Source organism: Thalassophryne amazonica, chromosome 8, assembly GCF_902500255.1.
Source record: "Thalassophryne amazonica chromosome 8, fThaAma1.1, whole genome shotgun sequence".
Classification (NCBI taxonomy): Eukaryota; Metazoa; Chordata; class Actinopteri; order Batrachoidiformes; family Batrachoididae; genus Thalassophryne; species Thalassophryne amazonica.
The window spans coordinates 24,724,750-24,745,833 of NC_047110.1; the positions used below are offsets into that span (position 1 = coordinate 24,724,750).

General features: G+C 44.8%; 1 protein-coding gene across 1 annotated transcript in view; it reads left to right on the forward strand.

Annotated features, from left to right (window-relative positions):
• Positions 1 to 16,134, forward strand: part of LOC117514869 (POC1 centriolar protein homolog A-like) — a 29,507-nt gene extending 13,373 nt beyond the window's left edge. Inside the window, exons 2-3 of the mRNA XM_034175446.1 lie at positions 1,250 to 1,528; positions 15,696 to 16,134. Of these exons, the coding sequence (XP_034031337.1) occupies positions 1,250 to 1,528; positions 15,696 to 15,851 (435 nt within the window). The 3' untranslated portion in view covers positions 15,852 to 16,134. The remainder of the gene's footprint in view (positions 1 to 1,249; positions 1,529 to 15,695) is intronic.
• The last annotated feature ends 4,950 nt before the right edge of the window (positions 16,135 to 21,084 follow it).

Sequence of the window (21,084 nt, forward strand, 5' to 3'; positions counted from 1 at the left end):
ACTAAACAAAACAAACTCCAATAACATAAGTATATGGGGAACACATTGACTTATGGGTTCCAGAATAGTCCCATAGACAGCCTGTCTATCACTGTTCAGGTGGAAAAGCCACCTTTGTGTTTAGTTTTTCAGATGGAGGGAATAAGAAGCAGCCCTCTTCACATTATATGGGCAACTAGTAGAATAATTCTCATTTTTTCCTTAGCTTTATGGTTCATTTGTGATTTTTACTGATGTTTTGCCTCCATCAGTGGAAGAAATGGTGTGGAAAAAGTTCAGTACAAGCAAGAAAGGAAAAACTGCGCCATACTGTCTGGCGCCATGATGGAGATCTTTGGTCTCGGAGTCGTACCACTGACACGTAGTCTGAGAGAGCTAAAGTCCCTAATAAACACCCGCCATCAACATTTTCATTTTGATGTCTTGGCAAGAACCACTGAAGTGTGAAGGTGTGAAATACTGCAACGCAAGCATGAAAAAAGGAAAGGGGGGGAACTAACCAGCTGGCTAACACCACCGCACTGCCGGCCACTCAGCAACCAAAAACAGGTGTTTGTGTTTCATAGCTACAGATTTTTGTGGTGGTTTCATTCTGGATTTTGGCTCCCAGAAGCAGTCTCAACAACCTTAAGGTGGAAAACATGCAAAGGCTACAAATAACAATCGTATCTATGTCTTAGAAACATCAATATATTGCAATAAGTGAGTTTTTTTTTTTAACGTTATTTTGAAAAGACTGGAAACTTGCCAAAATGGCTTCCATTTTGCAAGAATGGAAATAACCCTGCAAGCATGCTTTAGCTAGCATGTTGTTCAGTCTGTCACCAAGCGTGTCAGTCGATTATCCAGCAGTGACTCATCCACATCCTTCTGTCTGTAGACTCGAGGCCTCTCTCACTGACACAACAATAATACAGGAAGGATGTTGGCCAACCCGCCGTAACATTAGGTGTCTGTGTAGCAAGTTAGCCAGACTAATTAATCATCTCGTGTTCTTGCCTGTTTCCAACAGTGCAGTGAGGCTGAACTCTGTATATAATATATATAATAGTGTAGTAGTTTGAGAAATCTTTGTTTTTGGTCATATACACATCAATTAAATGTCCACGGGGGTTTCATACAGTGTTGTCGTCATCAAACTGTTGTGGACAACATTGCCGATATACATAAGAATAGCACTGATAACACATCACCACCAATACATGAGTACCCAGTGATGCCTTTCTCTTTCTTTGTTCTCCATCATCAGCTCCAGACCGGCAGCAAACCAGAAGCCACGAACAGTCGACACTCCGGTCGTGTGCCGGTGTGTCATGCAACCTGTTCACGAGTGGGACTGAGTGAGGAAAGTGCAGGTCAGAGGGGTTCATCTTCTCAAAGCCGGAATGGGGTCAGTGGGGTAAGAAGAGGAAGCAGACAAGAAGACAAGCGATGTCGGGTACCCCCACCAGAAGCTATTTCCCCTCCTTCTATGGGATTGGACTCTACACTTCAGATTATTGTTCAGCACCTTGACATTCTCACACAGGTCAGTCATCAGCACACGTCCACGTGAAAACCACTAAAGCATCTGTACAATAGGAAGACTTCAAATGTGATTACTAAATCCTATCAGAAAGACAATGAAAAGCATTGATATGGCAGCATCCAACTTTAGGTTCTCCATTTCTTGAAGTCAACTGCATCTTGAAGATATACTATTATGTTTTCCATGTATTTGATTTGGTGTAGGAAGTATTTTAAGCTGATCTATTGGTGAGGTTGCAGATTGCGTTATGCAATCATGCCTCGTTGCCTTTGCTTGTTGTCAACAAAATCTATAAACCTTCATTTCACAAAAATGAAGGTCCTCCTTCTTGTTAGCCTGCATTAGCAACCAGTATAAGAGAGCAAACCACTGATTCCTTCCACTTTCTATGCTCGCTTACTCCAACTCCAACTGTGGGTCACGAGGCAACTGCTGATTCCTCTTTTGTCTTCAGTCTTCCAGCCATGTTGCAAAATGTGAAAGGTGGAGTCAATATGTCCGTTTTGCACCACTGTGTTGACACGGCAGCCTCCGCCAGGGTGCCCGCCCCTGTGTAGATATGAAGAGACCAATCTAAGCTTATGAAAACACATCAGTCTTTCTTGCAGATAATTAGATGTGAATGAACAGATGGTTATGAGTGCTAAATTCCATCATGCTAATAAACACCCCTAAATGTTGCACGCTGTGGCTTTAAGGCACAACATTAGTTGTGTGTCCTTCTCAAGATAATTGTAATCAAACTTAAAAGACTTTTGGTTTCACAAACAGGATAAACGATTGTTCTTCCTTCAATCACTGAAGCTACATTTTCCCTCAACAACCATAAAGTCTGAATTCCAAACTACAACTTTGATGAGTTTGACGTGTGCAAAACATTCAAACAGGACAGTCTGACCGCTATTCTCAAGACGTCAGGGTTCCGTCATGGTTACGTGACAGATCAGACTCGCTGTTTACAACTGGTCTCTCTAAAGAAAAGACTCTCTACTTTGTTGGTATTTTTTGAAACCCAAACAGGACAGTCAGCTTGCTCTAGCTCTGAATGTCAGCTATGGGGTGTGTTTTCCTTTTTGAAATAAGTTCTGGTTTAGCGTACAGATTCTAGTCTGTGGAGCAAATCACCCTGACCAATGGGGTGGAAAAGACAGGTGTAAAATGATCAAATCATTAGATTTCTCTAATCTAACACCCCATAACAGAACTAGTACAAATTTCAAGCTGAAATGATTCAGTTTCATTATGGTGTCTGATTGCACAATGTGCAATTAACCACTAAACATGTCATGTTTGTTGTTACAACAACCAAAGTTTTAATTATGGCTGAATCATCATCATCCCTTTTTGAAGAGCTGTGTTTTCAATGTCTTCTTGGTTATGTTTGGCATATTTTACACTACATGGCATGACATACATGGTGACATACAGCAGGAGTCCCCAATCACCGGGTCACACATTGGCACCGACCCCCTGGGCTAGGCCGAACTGGACCACAAAAACTAGAGGTGGGCGGATCAATCCTAATATCGATAATATTGATACCAACGCTGGTATTGCCATTGAACGATCCTCATGTAAAAAGATCAATACTCAAGCTTTTTTCTCTCCCGCACATAGTGACTGCTGCGCATGCAGATTCATCAAAGTCTACTCTCTGTCTGTAATCGCAGCGCTGCGCTATGTCACGCAACACGGAGCAGCGCACCCTCCCCCCTCTGGTCTTTTGTTATTGCGCAGTCACATGGCTCAGCGGCGCCAGCCAATTTTATCGTGGTGTGTACATTTTATTGTATTGTGGTTTGTCAGCCCTCTACCTCAGGAGATTTTTTTTTAAGTTGTGTTGAGTGATATTTTTTAAACAAAAATGTTGATTGTGATAATAAAGTATTTTGTTGTCACTTACAATGTTTGGTGAAATTCTATCCTTGGTCTTTTGAATCCTTTGGATCTGTGAAGCTTAAATATGAAAAAGTATCAGTATCTGTATCAATATCGGTGATACTGGGCCTGTATTTACTTGGTATCGGATCAATACCAAAATTCCCAGTATCGCCCACCTCTAACAAAAACCCATAGGAAGCAAGAGGGAAAATAATTGGATCGTTCTGCATTGTGTTTTATTTATTTATGTACTTACAACTATCAAACTGCATTAAATTCCACAAGGAAATTTATCACTCACTCACTCACTCACTCACTCACTCACTCACTCACTCACTCACTCACTCACTCACTCACTCATTCACTCACTCACTCACTCACTCACTCATTTTCAACTTCCTGCTCCAGTTAAGGGTCACAGGGAGCTGGAACCTATCCCAGCAGTCATTGGGTGTGAGGTGGGGTACACCCTGGACAGGATGCCAGTCTGTCGCAGGGCCACAGACAAACAAACACATTCACACCCACACGCACACCTACGGACAATTTTGAAAGTTTTCAAATCATCTAACCTGCATGTTTTTGGATGTGGGAGGAAGACGGAGCACCTGGAGGAAACCCATGCAAACACGGGGAGAACATGCAAACTCTGCACAGAAAGTCCACAGGGGGAATCAATCCCATGACCTTCTTGCTGTGAGGCAGCAGTGCTAACCACTAAGTCACTGTACTGCCCTAGGAAATAAAGTGTTCAACAAACATTTCACTTTTTAAAAAGTAAAATAGACAAAACAATGAACTTTTAACTTGTTGGGGAAGTGTCGTGACACGGACCCACAACAGGGGGCGTTAATGAAGGGACAATGGAATAGCCAAAAAGTAACAATTTAATGTTGTGAAGGTGCACAATGTGATACAGACAGATACAAATATGTGTTATATCAATCCAACAAAAGGTGACGTGTGGCAGGCTCGAAGATAGGAGACGTCCGGTGAGAGAGAAGCCGGAACCCACACAAGCCTCACCACCAACGGACCTGAAGAACACCGGAGCCACCAAGCCCTGCGCCCCAGGTGGCCACTGTCTTCAGCAGTCAGACCCGGTACTGCTGGCAGAAAACAGAAACAGTTCTGGATGAGTGTGAGTCCGCACACTCAGTAATCCCACAGTCTGTGTTCAGTTAAGGAGGGAGAACCTCCACCTCCAATCACACACTCGTGCAGCTCCTGAGTTAACCACTTATCTGAGTGGGGTGTGAGGCGAAGCCGTCGCAGTCCACACCAAACGCCAACTCCGCAGATAAGGCACACCACAGGAAAACGGCTGCAAAAAGAGATCAGACTAATACTCAAAGTTTAAGTCAGCAGAGAAAATTACCTGTATGGTAGACGATTTCTCGGCGAGGAGGTGGAGTTGCAGTCCGGTCTTTATAGTGGTGGTGATGGGTGACAACTGGTGTTGATTGATGACAGCTGTCACCTCCAGCGGCTCCGACGCCCTCTCGTGCTTGGAGCCCGCACTCCAAGCAGGGCGCCATCTGGTGGTGGTGGGCCAGCAGTACCTCCTCTTCAGCGGCCCACACAACAGGACCCCCCCCCCCTCAACGGGCGCCTCCTGGCGCCCGACCAGGTTTATCCGGGTGCCGGGCGTAGAAGTCGGCCAGGAGGGCCGGGTCCAGGATGAAGCTCCTTTTCACCCAGGAGCATTCCTCGGGACCATACCCCTCCCAGTCCACCAGATACTGGAAGCCCCGACCCTTGCGACGGACGTCCAGAAGCCGACGCACAGTCCACGCCGGCTCCCCGTCGATGATCCGGGCAGGAGGTGGTGCAGGTCCAGGGGTGCAGAGCGGTGGAGGTGTGGTATGGTTTGATCTGGGACACGTGGAAAACAGGATGGTTCCGCAGTGAAGCTGGCAGCCGTAGCTTCACTGCGGCCGGGCTGAGGACCTTGGTGATGGGAAAGGGTCCGATATATCTGTCCTTCAGCTTGTGTGATTCCACTTGAAGGGGGATGTCCTTTGTTGATAACCATACCTCCTGCCCATGCTGGTCTGCATGGGCCTTGGCCCTCGTCCGGGCCTTCAACAGGGAAGAACGGGCGGTCCGCCACACCCGGCGGCACCTCCTGAGGTGGGCCTGGACCGAGGGCACACCGACCTCACCCTCCACAAGCGGGAACAATGGGGGCTGATACCCCAAACACACCTCGAACGGGGAGAGGCCGGTGGCAGATGACACTTGGCTGTTGTGGGCGTACTCGATCCAGGCCAGATGGATACTCCAGGCCATCGGGTGCGCGGAGGTAACGCAACAGAGGGCCTGCTCCAACTCCTGGTTGGCCTGCTCTGCCTGTCCGTTCGTCTGGGGGTGATACCCGGACGAGAGACTCACGGTGGCCCCCAGTTCCTTGCAAAAACTCCTCCAGACCTGAGAGGAGAACTGAGGGCCACGGTCTGAGACGATGTCCGCTGGTATCCCATGCAGACGCACGACGTGGTGGGCCAGGAGGTCTGCTGTCTCGTGGGCCGTAGGGAGCTTCGGGAGGGCCACGAAGTGGGCCGCCTTGGAGAACCGGTCCACTATCATCAAGATGGTGGTGTGGCCCTGGGACGGCCGGAGGCCTGTGACAATGTCCAGACCGATGTGGGACCAGGGGTGATGAGGCACCGGTAGGGGTCGGAGGAGTCCTGAGGTCCTCTTGTGGTCTGCTTTGCCCCTGGCGCAGGTGGTGCAGGCCTGGACATAGTCCCGGACGTCGGCTTCCATAGACGCCCACCAGAAGTGCTGCTGGACTACTGCCATGGTCCTACGCACTCCAGGATGACAGGAGAGTTTGGACCCATGGCAGAAGTCCAAAACCGCAGCTCTGGCCTCTGGTGGGACGTACAGCTTGTTCCTCGGGCCGGTCCCCGGGTCCGGGTTCCGTGCCAGGGCCTCCTGGACGGTCTTCTCCACGTCCCAGGTGAGGGTGGCCACGACAGTGGACTCGGGGATGATGGTTTCTGGGGGGTCTGACAGCTCGGCCCTGACTTCCTCTTCATGCACCCGGGACAGTGCATCCGACCATTGGTTCTTGGTCCTGGGGCGGTACGTAATCTGGAAGTCAAAGCGCCCGAAGAACAGTGACCAGCGGGCTTGCCTGGGGTTCAACCGCTTGGCGTTCCGGATGTACTCCAGGTTCCGATGGTCCGTGAAAACCGTGAAGGGCACCGTCGCTCCCTCCAACAGGTGTCTCCACTCTTCAAGAGCCTCCTTCACTGCCAAGAGTTCCCGATTGCCGACGTCATAATTCCTCTCAGCCGGGGTCAACCTGCGGGAAAAATAGGCACAAGGGTGGAGGACCTTATCGGACTGCCCGCTCTGGGACAGCACGGCTCCTATCCCTGAGTCAGAGGCATCCACTTCCACTGTGAACTGGCGAGTAGGATCGGGCTGCACCAGAACTGGCACAGTCGAGAACTGGCGCAGTCGAGAACCGGCGTTTCAACTCCCTAAACGCGGCTTCGCACCGATCCGACCAGGTGAAGGGGACTTTAGTGGAGGTCAGGGCTGTCAGGGGGCTAACTACCTGACTGTAGCCCTTAATGAACCTCCTGTAGAAATTTGCAAAGCCGAGGAACTGTTGCAGTTTCCTACGGCTCGTTGGGTGGGGCCAGTCTCTCACCGCCGCAACCTTGGCCGGATCAGGGGCGACGGAGTTGGAGGAGATTATGAACCCCAGGAAGGACAAAGAAGTGCGGTGGAACTCGCACTTCTCACCCTTCACAAACAGCCGGTTCTCCAACAACCGCTGTAGGACCTGACGTACATGCTTGACATGAGTCTCAGGGTCCGGAGAAAAGATGAGGATGTCGTCTAGATACACGAAGACAAACCGGTGCAGGAAGTCCCGCAAGACATCATTAACCAAAGCTTGGAACGTCGCAGGAGTGTTTGTGAGGCCGAACGGCATTACCAGGTACTCAAAGTGACCTAAGGGGGTGTTAAATGCCGTCTTCCACTCATCTCCCTTCCGGATCCGAACCAGGTGGTACGCATTCCTAAGATCAAGTTTGGTAAATATTTGGGTTCCATGCAGGGGCGTGAACACCGAATCCAACAGAGGTAATGGGTATCGGTTGCGAACCGTAATGTCGTTCAGCCCTCTGTAATCGATGCATGGACGGAGTCCGCCGTCCTTTTTACCCACAAAAAAGAAACCAGCACCCATCAGGGAGGTGGAGTTCCGGATCAACCCGGCAGCTAATGAGTCCCGGATGTAGGTCTCCATTGATTCGCGTTCCGGACGTGAGAGGTTGTACAGCCTGCTGGACGGGTACTCAGCGCCCGGAATCAAATCGATGGCACAATCGTACGGTCGGTGCGGGGGAAGGGCGAGTGCCAGATCTTTGCTGAAGACGTCAGCAAGATCGTGGTACTCACATGGCACCGCCTTCAGATTGGGCGGGACTTTGACCTCCTCCTTAGCTATCTCACCGGGTGGAACCGAGGATCCTAAACACTCCCGGTGGCAGGTTTCGCTCCACTGCGTCACAACCCCAGACGGCCAATCAATCCAGGGATTGTGTTTCAACACCCATGGAAAACCCAAAATCACTCGGGAGGTAGAAGGTGTTACAAAAAACACTATCTCCTCCCTGTGATTCCCAGACACCACCAAAGTCACTGGCTGTGTCTGGTGTGTGATTAATGGAAGAAGAGTGCCATCTAGTGCTCGTACCTTCACAAGGGAAGGCAGAGCCACCAGAGGGAGCCCTACTTCCTTTGCCCATCTGCTGTCCAGCAGATTCCCTTCTGACCCCGTGTCTATAAGTGCTGGGGCGTGAAGGGTTAAATCCTCACAAAGGATTGTGACTGGGATTCGTGCTGATTTTCAGGGTTCCCCCGCGTGCGTGTTATGGCCCACTCTTAGCCCAGTTTCTAAGGACGGGCGTTGTAGTTTGACCGTTTGGGACAGTTCCTCTGTATATGACTGTTAGACCCACAGAAAAAACACTCCCCGCGGGCCTGTCTCCCTTGTCTGTCCTTTGATTTTATTTTGGCCCTGCTCGTGTCCATAGCTTCGTCAGCAGGGGGAGCTGTAGCCACACGGGGCCCTCTGGCTGTGGAGCGTGGGGACGACGGCACCCTTTCGGACCCGGAAGGAAGAGGGACGGCCCGTGCCCGGTCACGCCCCCCGCCCTGCTCCCGACGGTGTTCCTCTAAGCGGTTGTCTAAGCGTATAACCAGGTCGACAAGCCCGTCAAAATCCCGCGGTTCCTCCTTAGCCAGCAGATGCTCCTTCAGGACCGGAGACAGTCCGTTTATGAAGGCGGCGCGGAGTGCAACGGTATTCCAGCCGGACCTCGCAGCCGCGATGCGGAAGTCGACTGCATACTCGGCTGCACTCCGGCGCCCCTGTCGCATTGACAGCGCATGCTCGAAGCAGTCTCGCTTCTGTTGGGATGATCAAAAACCTGTTTGAACTCCCTTACAAACCCAGCGTATGACATTAGGAGCCGTGAGTTCTGCTCCCAGAGCGCCGTAGCCCAGGCGCGTGCCTCTCCTCGAAGCAAATTGATGACATAAGCCACCCGGCTAGCGTCTGACGCGTACATGACGGGACGCTGTGCAAAGACGAGCGAGCACTGCATCAGGAAGTCCGCGCACGTCTCAACACAACCTCCGTATGGCTCCGGAGGGCTTATGTATGCTTCAGGGGATGGTGGGGGGGGTCGTTGAACGACCAGTGGAACGTTTGTGTCTGACAAAGGATCAGCAGGAGGAGGTGCTGCAGCAGCGCCTTGATCGCGCGCCTCCACCCTGGCGGTGAGAGCCTCCATCCTCCGATTGAGGATAACGTTCTGCTCGGTGACCAGATCCAACCGAGCAGTGAAAGCGGTCAGTATTTGCTGCAGCTCCCCTAACACGCCTCCTGCTGGTGCCTGTGCACCTTGCTCTTCCATTGGCCGTTCAGGCTCGAGTTGACGCCCCTCGGGATCCATGACGTTGGCCGAGAAATCCTGTTGGGGAAGTGTCGTGACACGGACCCACAACAGGGGGCGTTAATGAAGGGACAATGGAATAGCCAAAAAGTAACAATTTAATGTTGTGAAGGTGCACAACGTGATACAGACAGATACAAATATGTTATATCAATCCAACAAAAGGTGACGTGTGGCAGGCTCGAAGATAAGAGACGTCCGGTGAGAGAGAAGCCGAAACCCACACAAGCCTCACCACCAACGGACCTGAAGAACACCGGAGCCGCCAAGCCCTGCGCCCCAGGTGGCCACTTCTTCAGCAGTCAGACCCGGTACTGCTGGCAGAAAACAGAAACAGTTCTGGATGAGTGTGAGTCCGCACACTCAGTAATCCCACAGTCTGTGTTCAGTTAAGGAGGGAGAACCTCCACCTCCAATCACACACTCGTGCAGCTCCTGAGTTAACCACTTATCTGAGTGGGGTGTGAGGCGAAGCCGTCGCAGTCCACACCAAACGCCAACTCCGCAGATAAGGCACACCACAGGAAAACGGCTGCAAAAAGAGATCAGACTAATACTCAAAGTTTAAGTCAGCAGAGAAAATTACCTGTATGGTAGACGATTTCTCGGCGAGGAGGTGGAGTTGCAGTCCGGTCTTTATAGTGGTGGTGATGGGTGACAGCTGGTGTTGATTGATGACAGCTGTCACCTCCAGCGGCTCCGACGCCCTCTCGTGCTTGGAGCCCGCACTCCAAGCAGGGCGCCATCTGGTGGTGGTGGGCCAGCAGTACCTCCTCTTCAGCGGCCCACACAACATTAACTGTTGCATTATGTCTGGATTCAAAGCATAGAGATAAATAAACATAAAAGCGGATGTCATCACAGCAGCCAGTAAGGAGTAGCTCAGGCCACCATCTTGGGCCAGGGTTTGAATGATGTTGCACAATGCCACACCTAGCAGATCGCTGGTTTTGGTTTTATGCAATAAATGTATCAATTGGATGTTGATTTGATTTGGGAATCTTGGTGTTGCTGTCAGAGATCAGTCACAAAATAAAAAAATCCCTCTAACAAAGCTAGCTGGCGAAAATATCGCAGGGATGAGCGCAACAAATAACGCCCGTTTATTTTTTTCTTTTTCTTTTTTCCTTCCCCTCATTTCTGCGGACTAAGGTGCACATGCACAGTCAAGGGTCACTTTTAGAGATGAAGAAGTTAGGTGGGTAGTGAGAGCAAAAATGAATGAGAAAATGAAAAACAAACATTAACTTTTTTTTTACTGAGGCTGCAGGAAAAAAAGGCCAGCAGGCAGTGAAGGTTCATTCAGATCAGTGGGTGGGACTGGATACATGATTCTTTTATTTCTGAACCGTAATCTGAATCATCTGTCACACCAGTACAAGAGAACAAACTGCTGGAGTTAAAAAAATATGATGAAAGAATAAAGACTTTCTTCACATCCCAATCTATCCCATCCTTATGGATTAAAGTTGAAGGAGAATACCCAGAATTTGCCACAGTGGCATTACTTGGGTGAGGCTGGATTTTCTGCTCTGACCTCCAAAACAAGGCTCTGCAACAGACTGGACTTTAAAAAAACACTGCGCCTGTCACTCACACACAGACACAGTACCACGCAATGACCACCTTGTCTCTGGAAAACAGCTCAGGGCTGTATTGATGGTGTGTTAAGTGTTGATTTCTGTATGTTCTGTGCAGTGGTTAAGGTTCAGTTATGCTTTTACTGTGCTTTATATATTTTAACATTACATTAGTAGAAGGTTACTATCAGCCCTATAGTGCCCTGCCCTCCTTTGCCCACACGGTTCATCAGGAATACGACAACTACCCTGTAAAAGTATTGAAAAACAGTATTTTTATTTTACACTCCACACATTTGGGTTGAAGATCAAATGAAGAATATGACAAATCAGTGCAGAATGTCATCTTATAAAGCCTGGTGTTTCATTTTCATCTAAAGTAAAGTCTATAAGTATTTGGACGTGCAATTTCTGCCTCTGTAATTGGAAAAAAAAAACAATGAAAATGAAAAATTGTAGAATTTCATATTTAATTAAAGTGTTTCTGCAAAATTATTGCATTTACAATTTAGGGGTAGTGTGGAGGCCATTTCCAGATCAAAAAGTTCCTGGTTTAAGGCCACGTCTGTCCACTCCCTGGCATAAAACATGTTTAAAAAAACATGCACAACCATATTGGATCTGCTGTGGCAACCTCAAAAAATTAAATAGGGAGAATCAGAATGAGTATACTATTGCATTCACCATTTAGGAACTACAGACTTCTCTGCAAGAATCAAGACAGAAGTCAGACTACCAGAGGAATCGGAGGAAGCGAAACGTCCTCACATCAAGCAACCCAGTCCAGTCAAAGATTCAAGCTTCTCTAGTACCATCACTGTCCTACAGCCAGAGCATAAAATGCCTAAAATCAGCAAGGAGATAAACATATTTAAAACAAAAAAGAGACAAGCGCTGTAATTGCCGCTGTTGTGGAGGAAAGAAAAACAAACAAAATGTGTTGCACCACATCGCGCCTCTGAATCCCTCGAGCCCACAATACAAGTATGAACTGTCTGTTCCTCTGTAGATGACACATAGTCACAGACGTACGGCCATGACATGACATGAATGAAGCAGTGTGCTCTTATCATGGCCACATCTACTGGCCCGGGGTGTCCAGCTGGCCCTGCGTGCGTCTGGCCTGACGCGTATCCTGTGGACCGTGTGCTGCAGGACAGACATCGTGTGTTCATGTGGAGCAGAGCTCACATGAGTGATGTGACATTCAGATCACCTGCTGCGTGTTATGATCTGGCGGTCTGTTTCACCCGGGACAGCCTGTCAATGTGCACGCTGTGCGCTCGTTGCAGCCTGTCACAACAGTGACATATGTTTTTATGTATGTCCACGTGAGGACAGCAAGCAGACACATGCGCGTCACAGTGGACCATTGTTAGGTCATGTCCATCAAGACACAGTATGTGTTCCCCAGCTGGGATGTCCAGAACCAGAGATCTCAACAGCTGCTGCTGTCGGTGGACACAGCCCCTATCAGTTCAGCGCACACAGCAGCATGTCACTCTCTGTTATGTGATCATTGTTTTTTTGTTATTTGTTATGTAATTGTGTATGTAGTTAGTGTAGTACTTATTAGTATATGTCCTGACTGTGGTCTCTGTGTTTTTAATGCGACACGTCGTGTGCACCGAGCTGTCATTTGTAGCTGTCAGTGAGTCTCTGGTCAGCAGCTGGGAGGCGGCTCGCTGTGCTGTGTGTGCTCTGACGTGGCTGGCCAGTCCCCATCTGTACATCCAAATCAGCAATTCATGCAAGTGATCATCTGCTCACTGGCCACACATTTTCTAAATGCCAACCAAGCAGTATTAGATGTTCGTGTGTGTCATCTGGAATTTGGCGGATACCTGCCACGAGAGGGATTGAATGGGCTCTCACAGGGCACTCTCTGTCTTTCAGCCGCTGGTGTGCGTGAATAATTGTAGCGACAGGTGTATGAGGTGTTGGAGGCAGCTCCGATTTTTCATGAATGGAATGCAATTCCTCCTTCGTGCGCTAGTCGGCTTCAATCCTGTTATGTGTGAAGGGGCCCTTAAGGTCCTGTCACACCTTGACAATTTAACCTGCGTATGCCTGCCATATTAAAAACATCAGCACACACCGGTGTACGTCTAATAAATTAATTCATCTATCACACCTTGACGATTAACCAGTGTGTGCCGACTGCCCTGTTTCAACCCAGTGGTTCTGGTTGGTATGGTGCATGTCAGAAACAGAGTAATAAATTATGGTGGACCATTTTCATTGTGTACAGAATGCTGATGAGTGGACTTACTGTGGAAAACGCTGCAGTGAAAGCGCTGGCTGCTTCCTGATCAGGTTATCACAGACCTGAATAATGAAATGCTGGGATGATTTAAACTTTTAAAGCACTCAGGTGCGATCTGAAGGAAGTATTGTGTGATCTGACGGTGTGATCTGTCAGCGTGGTGATCACTGACAGCCACGGCACTTTAAATGTTTAAATGGCGCATTAATCAGGCGTAATCACCCTGATCGATCAATCAATCAATCAGGTCATCTGATGATCACACCGCAGTGACGGCGCTTTAAAAGTTAAATCATCCCAGCACTTCTGTGTGTTCAGCGCACAGCACTGGCATAAGAAACGCATCTGCAGCAGAAAAAAAAAACACAGAGGGACTTGCTTTAAAATGCTACATTTCCAGGCACAAATTAAAGGATTTTCTGAGGTCGTTTTCAAAAATCAGGAGCTTTATAAGGATTCATGGCCATCTGTGATGGTGAATTGGACTGAAATGAACAGGTCAGACTTTTCCGTGTGTGAATGAAACAGTCGTTCTGCATACGGACCGCAGCTTTCAGCCAATCAGTGACCAGCATTAATGGACGGATCTAGACTTAAGAGTAAATTGCAAGGAACATCTGCCAACAATCACGTAACTTACCTACAACTTATGTCCAGCATGTGTGGGACATGTGAGTCACATGCTGGCACTCGTTGAAAATTTTCAGCATGGCAAAAAATTTTTTTGATGAGCTCAGCTTATCAGGACATACGTCAGCTCGCTTCAGTGTGCTTCAGTGAGCATCAACGTGCTTGAACTTGCTCTTATAAAAAAACTTAACCTTAACTTATTGGACTTAAGCCAGCTTTTTTTAAATATGGCTGGCATACGCTGGCTAAATTGTCAAGGTATGACAGAGCCTTTAAAGGCAGCCCCACATGCTCACACACAGCTGCTTTTAGGACTACAGTGAACCTTTCTCAGTAAGCATTTTTAAAGCTGTGTTTTGGGCTCACCATCATCCAACATTACACTCTCACACATTGTATATTTCCTGGCTGCTTGAAAATTGCTTGATGACTCTACTGCATTTATTACGTGATCTTGAAGTTTGTATCATAACTTCTGCTAGTTAACTTACCTGACTTTTGAGGCACTGTCTTTTATGAATGATTGCTCTCACTCTGTTGTAAAACATTGTAAATTTGTTTATATCAGGCTGAGCGAAGGCAAGGCACAGACAGAGACTGGACACAAATGCAGGCTCTCAATGCAGGATGTATGAGTAAAAATATAGGTCTTTAATACAGACAGGCGTTCAGTAAATGGGAGCAAAATTACCAGGCAGGGGTGAGACAGAAGACATGGTCAAAAAACAAGCAGGGTCAGTACACAAGCAAACTGGGTTTTCAGAGCTGAGGCAAAAAGCAGGATCCGGTACACAGAGCAGAGTCAAAACACGGCGTGGCATAAACAGGACAGAGACGAGGTGCTGGTAAGTGATAAACATCAACAAACGAGCAATGAGGGAGTGAACAGACACAGTTTAAATAAGGAAGTCAGTGACAGGAAAACAAGGCGCACATGAGGACGAAGGATCTGGAAAGGGGTGTGGCTGACAGATGAGGAACAGGTGCAAGAGAGTGAGGGAAGAAAACACAATGCAGACAAACCAAAAGAACTAAGTGACTGGAAAATTAACAGTGGAAAATGTGACATGCTTAAGGCAGACAATAATTAAAGTGAGCAAAACAAAAAGGGAAAAAAAACTAGGAAATAATGTGACTAATCAATAAAGTGAAAAACCAGGAGATCAATAATAATAAAAAACAAAGCTGCAACAGAACTGACACAGAATAAAGTATAAAAATAAATGCATAGACCGATAATAATGAGACAATACAAAATAACTAAAAGCTGTAAGCAAGACCTGAGACTAAAGCATAATGTAAAGAATGTGAAAAGCTAAACCAATACATACATGACTAATAAAATAAAAGATAACCAAGAATGAAACTAGTGGCTCAAGCATACAGAAAGAAAAGCAATAAATGATTAAACCAAAAATGCAATATATGAGAACCAAGAATACAATAAAGAACCAAAACCAGGGACACACAATAATACATGAACATGAATAATCAGAACCAGACAAGAATGAAAATAATCAAGCGGCAAAAAATAAAAACAAAGTCAAGACCGGGCTAAACTGAAGGAAAACAAAAGGGGACAAATAAGACCAGAACCCAAACAGGACAGAAACATGACAGTTTGAGGGGCAGGTCACTTCAGTCCTGGCAGGAATACTTGTTTCATGGGTATTTTTTCTGTACATAGCATGTAAAAATTGAGAATACAGGACACCAACATTTTCTCAATATATGTCCAAGGAAAAATACGTTCTTATATTCAGGACAATATGGTATGTGACTGCTTCATACTGAATGTTTCCTGAATCTGTTGTTACACACAGATTGTTTCAGAGCTGGAGGAACGCCTCACCCTCACTGAGGACAAGCTGAAGGAGTGTCTCGTGCACCAATCCCGGATTCTCATGGAACTAAGAACTGCAACAGACAGGGAAAGGAAGGAGAGCAAAGACAGACCTCCACCTGCCTGCTGGACTTAAGGTTGATGTCAGGCTCCTTCAGACTGTAATGCAGACACAGACCAAATCACACAAATTCCAGAAACTGCCGCTTTATGAGAATGTGATTGTGCACCTCTGAATTTGTATCTTTGTTTATTGCTGTGGTCTGCCTCAGGGGTCAGTGTCTCAGTCAGGTCTTTGGTGTGGTCACAGTGAGTTTGTGCTGGTTGTGTTTCTTCCACGTCTGTCTGCACCTCTGAAGGACATCCAGCTGTAAAGACAGTGAAGTTGTGTGTTGATGGGGGAAACATCAGCTGCAGCTATGAAAACAAACACTTATCTGACTGTGCAAGTCTCAGCACGTGTTTTAGCTGTTGTTGCTACAGTAATTTTTTTTTTTTGCCATTATTAAGTTGCACAGATCTCTGTGCATTTTTCACCAGTGTGCCACATAAATAAAATTTCTATAAATAAATGAGGCATTGCACTGTTATTGTTACAGATGAAAACTTTACCAACATCAAGTCACATGCCACTCTTTTCACATCCCATAACATTTGACCTTCGTTAAGCTTTAAAGGTGTAATTAATTTAGAATAGTGAGTTTGAGAAATTGGTTAAAGCTCCATTTATAGTTACAATAAGCACTAGTAACAAGACTAGGGATGGGTATTGATAAGATTTTATCGATATCGATGCCATTATCGATTCTGCTTATCGATCCGATTCCTTATCGATTCTCTTATTGATTCCCTTATTGATACCTCTTGTGAATTTTGTACTAAAACTAGGCTTTACAAGTTTTCTATGTATTTCATTGAGTCTTAAAGTAAATAAATATGAAATTGGTCACTGTATCCTTGATCTCTGGACATAAATAAAAATAAACAAAATGGTGTTTAGCTTTGAAGTTAATTCCGATCTATCATTCTAACTTGACTCGTCAGAGAGCCGTGCAACGTTTGGAGCTGTGTGAACAGAACGGAGGACGATTCTCGTTTCTTTCTCGCAACAAGACAGGAGTCCCAGTTAGTAACTTTAATCCGCACAAAAGTGACTCACGATTTCACATATTCAGGGATGAAAGTGGTGAAAAACAAAAAAAGCTGAAACCCAAAATTACCCCCCAACACCATGTGCACGAAAATGTTTGAATTCTAGAAGCTCTGAAATGCAATCTGGGACTATTCCAGATGATAAACTGCAGTGAGTGCAGCATCCATTTAGTGAGAAAAAAAAAACAACTTTCCTTATTCAAATTCATTCCAGTAGTATTCTGCTCTTACTAGGATGCAGCAGTTTTCTAGTTTGGCAGATAGTTCTGGAGGAAATCACTGAAGAAATTAACACATTGAAAATATGGTTTGACCAAAACAAACTGTCATTAAACTTAAATAAGACAGGGATGAAATGGAGGTGTAAGAGTCACTAGGTGTTCACAGGAAACACTTATTTATGTATGTATGTATGTATGTGTATATTTATTTATTTATTTATTTATGTTCATTGTTAGTTGGTTCTATATTTTTTCTGTTGTGTTTCTATTCAGGTTCTTTTTGTCTCTTTCTCTAAAATTGTATATAATCATTAGATTAGTTATTATTACTATTGTTGTTGTGCTTGCTATTATTATTAATATATAAACAAAAATAAAATTAAAAATATTACAATTTGTAATACATTTGACTCTGTTACAACAAATGCTTCACAGCTGCAACTGCTAAATGCTAACTTTAACATTGAAAATGCCATAGACATGCTAACGTGTTAGCATCGGTCCCGTTTTTAAGTTATAAAATATATCTATCAACTGTTTCAGAAGACCATAACAGGTCGGTTTAACATAAAAAAGGTAAATAATACTCACAACCATATGCTCTTAAGGGTTTTTGCGGGGGAAAGCGAAAGAAAAAAATGAATCAACGAAGCAATGATCGAAGCACTGCTTCAATTGGTTCATGGTTCAAAGCAAAGCCGCGCTGCAGAAAAGTTGATTACAGACCCGCTGCAGGGTCTGTAATCAATGTAGAGAAATTATAATTTTCCTGACAAACAACCCCAAAAACAACAGCCACTCTGAAGGACCGATAAGGGAATCAAGTAAAAAGGTTATTGATGACGGTGGATCGAATCATTTCTTAACGATACCCGAAAGGAACTGGTTCTTGATACCCATCTCTAAACAAGACACCTTACATTTTTTGAGTGGTCAAATGAACTTTGAACTTGGATGACCTTGAAAAGTCATTTATTTAGAATTGTTATTTCAAGGACTTGGTTAAAGATACAGTTACAGTTGCAATGGCTTTCAAAAGTATTCAGCCCCTTCGCATTTCGTGCATTTTAATTTGTTTATGACATTTCAAATACAAAGAATAAATCAAGCTTCTCTGTACAAAAAATTTCTAAAATTTTCTTCCTCAAACTCAAAGCAAATCTCTGCAATTTGATATAAATTTATAAAAAATATAAAAGCCAAGATGATGGTTGCATATGTAATGGCCCCCTTTGGTACAATACCTGTAAATAATCAGCTTTATTGCCAGTTTTCCCCAGACAAGTCAGGGGATGGATACATGAACATTTCCAAGTCACTGAATATGTCTTGGAATTTATTTCCATAAATTATGAAAAAATAGTACAGACAAGGCTTTTCTTAAACAAACAAACAAACAAAAAAGACCTGAAAGTTCAGCTACAATTTGCCAGAAGGTACATCTGAGATGCAAGCTTAGATTTAATGTTTTGGCGAAAGAAAATCCTCCTCTATATCACTTAATCATGAAGCTATATAACTGGTGATGCAAAATGCAAAAATTGCACAATTTCTCCAATCACAGCCAGAGAAGTCTATAACTTCCTCTGGGTTGTCTGGGTGTCTTGGTGGCTTTCCTCACTGTTCTCCTTCTTGCACAGTCACTCAGTTTTTGAGAACTGTCTACTCCACACAGATTTACCATAGAGTGCCATACTGTTTGTATTTCTTCATAATTTATGTGACAATAAAGTTGATTATTATAGGTATTATACCAATGGGGCCCATTACTTATGCAACCATCATTTTGGCTTTTATATTGTTTATTAATTTATATCAAGTTGTAGAGATTTGTTTTCAGTTTGAGTCTAAGGAAGATAATTTTCCAAATTTTTATATTGAGGAACCTGATTTACTTTTTGTATTTGAAATGGCATAAATAAATTTAAATGCATGAAATACCAAGGGGCTGAATACTTTTGCAAGCCACTGTAAGCGTTAAATGTGTGGGTGTGGGTGTGCGTGTGCGCAGATGTTCACTGTCTCCCAGTGTGTTTATGTTTTTCCAGCAGCAGAGAAGTGCCCGAGCGGTGCGGTCGGGTCAGGAGGAAGCTGTAGAAGATCAGCACAAAGGGCGAGTACTCTGACCTCTACCACAAACTTCACTTCCTCTGGCTTTACTATTCGTCCTCCTTCACTCTCACTCTCCCTCTCCCACTACATGAACTCACATTGAACACTAGAACAGGGGCTAAACCAGTCCACCCACAGCTCAGCAGAAGAGTGGTGCTGGTGAAAGACCTGAGGTTTGTCAGCAAAATCCACAGCAGGGTGACTTTTTCTTATTATTCTGAAAATGATTTTAGCCTGACATGTTTATACTTTTGTCTTATTATATGCAGTCCCTTTTTTGTTTTTTGCTTCTATTTGAGAAGTCTTACATAAATCTCATGAATGCTCAAAGGCCCACTTTTTTATTTGCATGTACTCAGCAACATCCTGCAATCAAAATTCAGAACACACTGCTAAAGACTTTAATGCAAACAGGTTTTGATATTAGGCATTTTGTAGGGCAAGGGGAACTCACTATGTACTTGACCTGCTTTTTGCGTGGCGCACCCCTGGAAATCTCTGAAAAACTATTTTAAAATGAAGCCACTTCCTGCAGTCTAACACATGTAATACCACCTTAAGATAGATGTTATGTTAAGTAATATTTGCCTCACAATTTATTTTCCTTTCTGTCATGCACCCCCTGCCACATTTCTCCATGTCATGTGGAGTTGCATCAGAAACGGCATCCGGTGTAAAACTTGTGCTAATTCAACATGCAGATCCATCTTGGATTTGGTGTGGTGACCCCCTGTGCAAAACAAGGGAGCAGCTGAAGGAAGTTACTTTTACTTACGTGCAACCCACCATATAAAAGTGTTTATTTTTTAAATTAAGTAAACTGATTTTTTATATAGTTCTTCAATTCCACTTAGTACAGAACTGTCGGACTAAGACGAGGACACTCAGACTAATACTGATTCATTTTTGTTGTTAAAAATGTTATTATTATTATTATGTGCAAAAGTAGACTTTTACTCTGTGAAAACCACTACCTGATTGCCCAGTAATAAAGTTCTATCACATGCACCATCTGTCAGAAAGAAAAGCATAAATATGTTTTCAAAACTTTTACACCATGTGTGCGCTGACTGTTTAGTCTATGAGCCAGTCATCAATTTTGACCTAATCGGTACCACATAAGTAAAAACCGCAAAAATGGTGCAAAGGTCAGTTTCAGTTTGTACAGGGGTCAAAGTTAAAGTTGCTCCAATTTCAGTAAAAAATGATGCAAATATTGGTTGAAATAAAAGGATTAATAAATGAAATTGTTTTGACTGTGCTGAATGTTTCGTCTCCAAAGTAAAGGTCAAACAAGGTCGACGTCCATTGGATTCTATGACTTCTGACATATGTTACTCTGTAACATGATAACTAATCAGATGGTACAAACTATTCCTTTTTAGAACCCTATTAACCCAAACAATAATTTGCATTATTTCTTTCTGAAATTGGAGCAACTTTAGTTTTTGACCCCTGTACAAACTGAAACGGACTTTTGTCACCTTTTGTGTTGTTTTTATCCCATAACTCCGGAACATTCCATCATAGATTGTCCAAACTATACCTTTATGGAATTGTTATGATCAGACAAATAATTTGGTATAGTTTTTAACATGATTGGCATTTTTACATTTTGACCTCTGTGTAATTCTTCATTGACCCCTAGCTGGCTACAGCTACAACCCTGGAATGGTTATTATAATTTTTGTGTAGGTTATGATGCACTGAGGCTGGATTTGAAGTGTCGTTTTGTGACCCTATGTGGTACCAAAAACCTGTTTGGCCCGTGGACTAAAGTCAAACTCAAAGTCAACTTTATTATCCCAGAAGGGAAATTCAGATGGTCAAGGTGCGTATAATACAAACAACTTCAGACAAGATAGACAAACTTAAAAACAGATA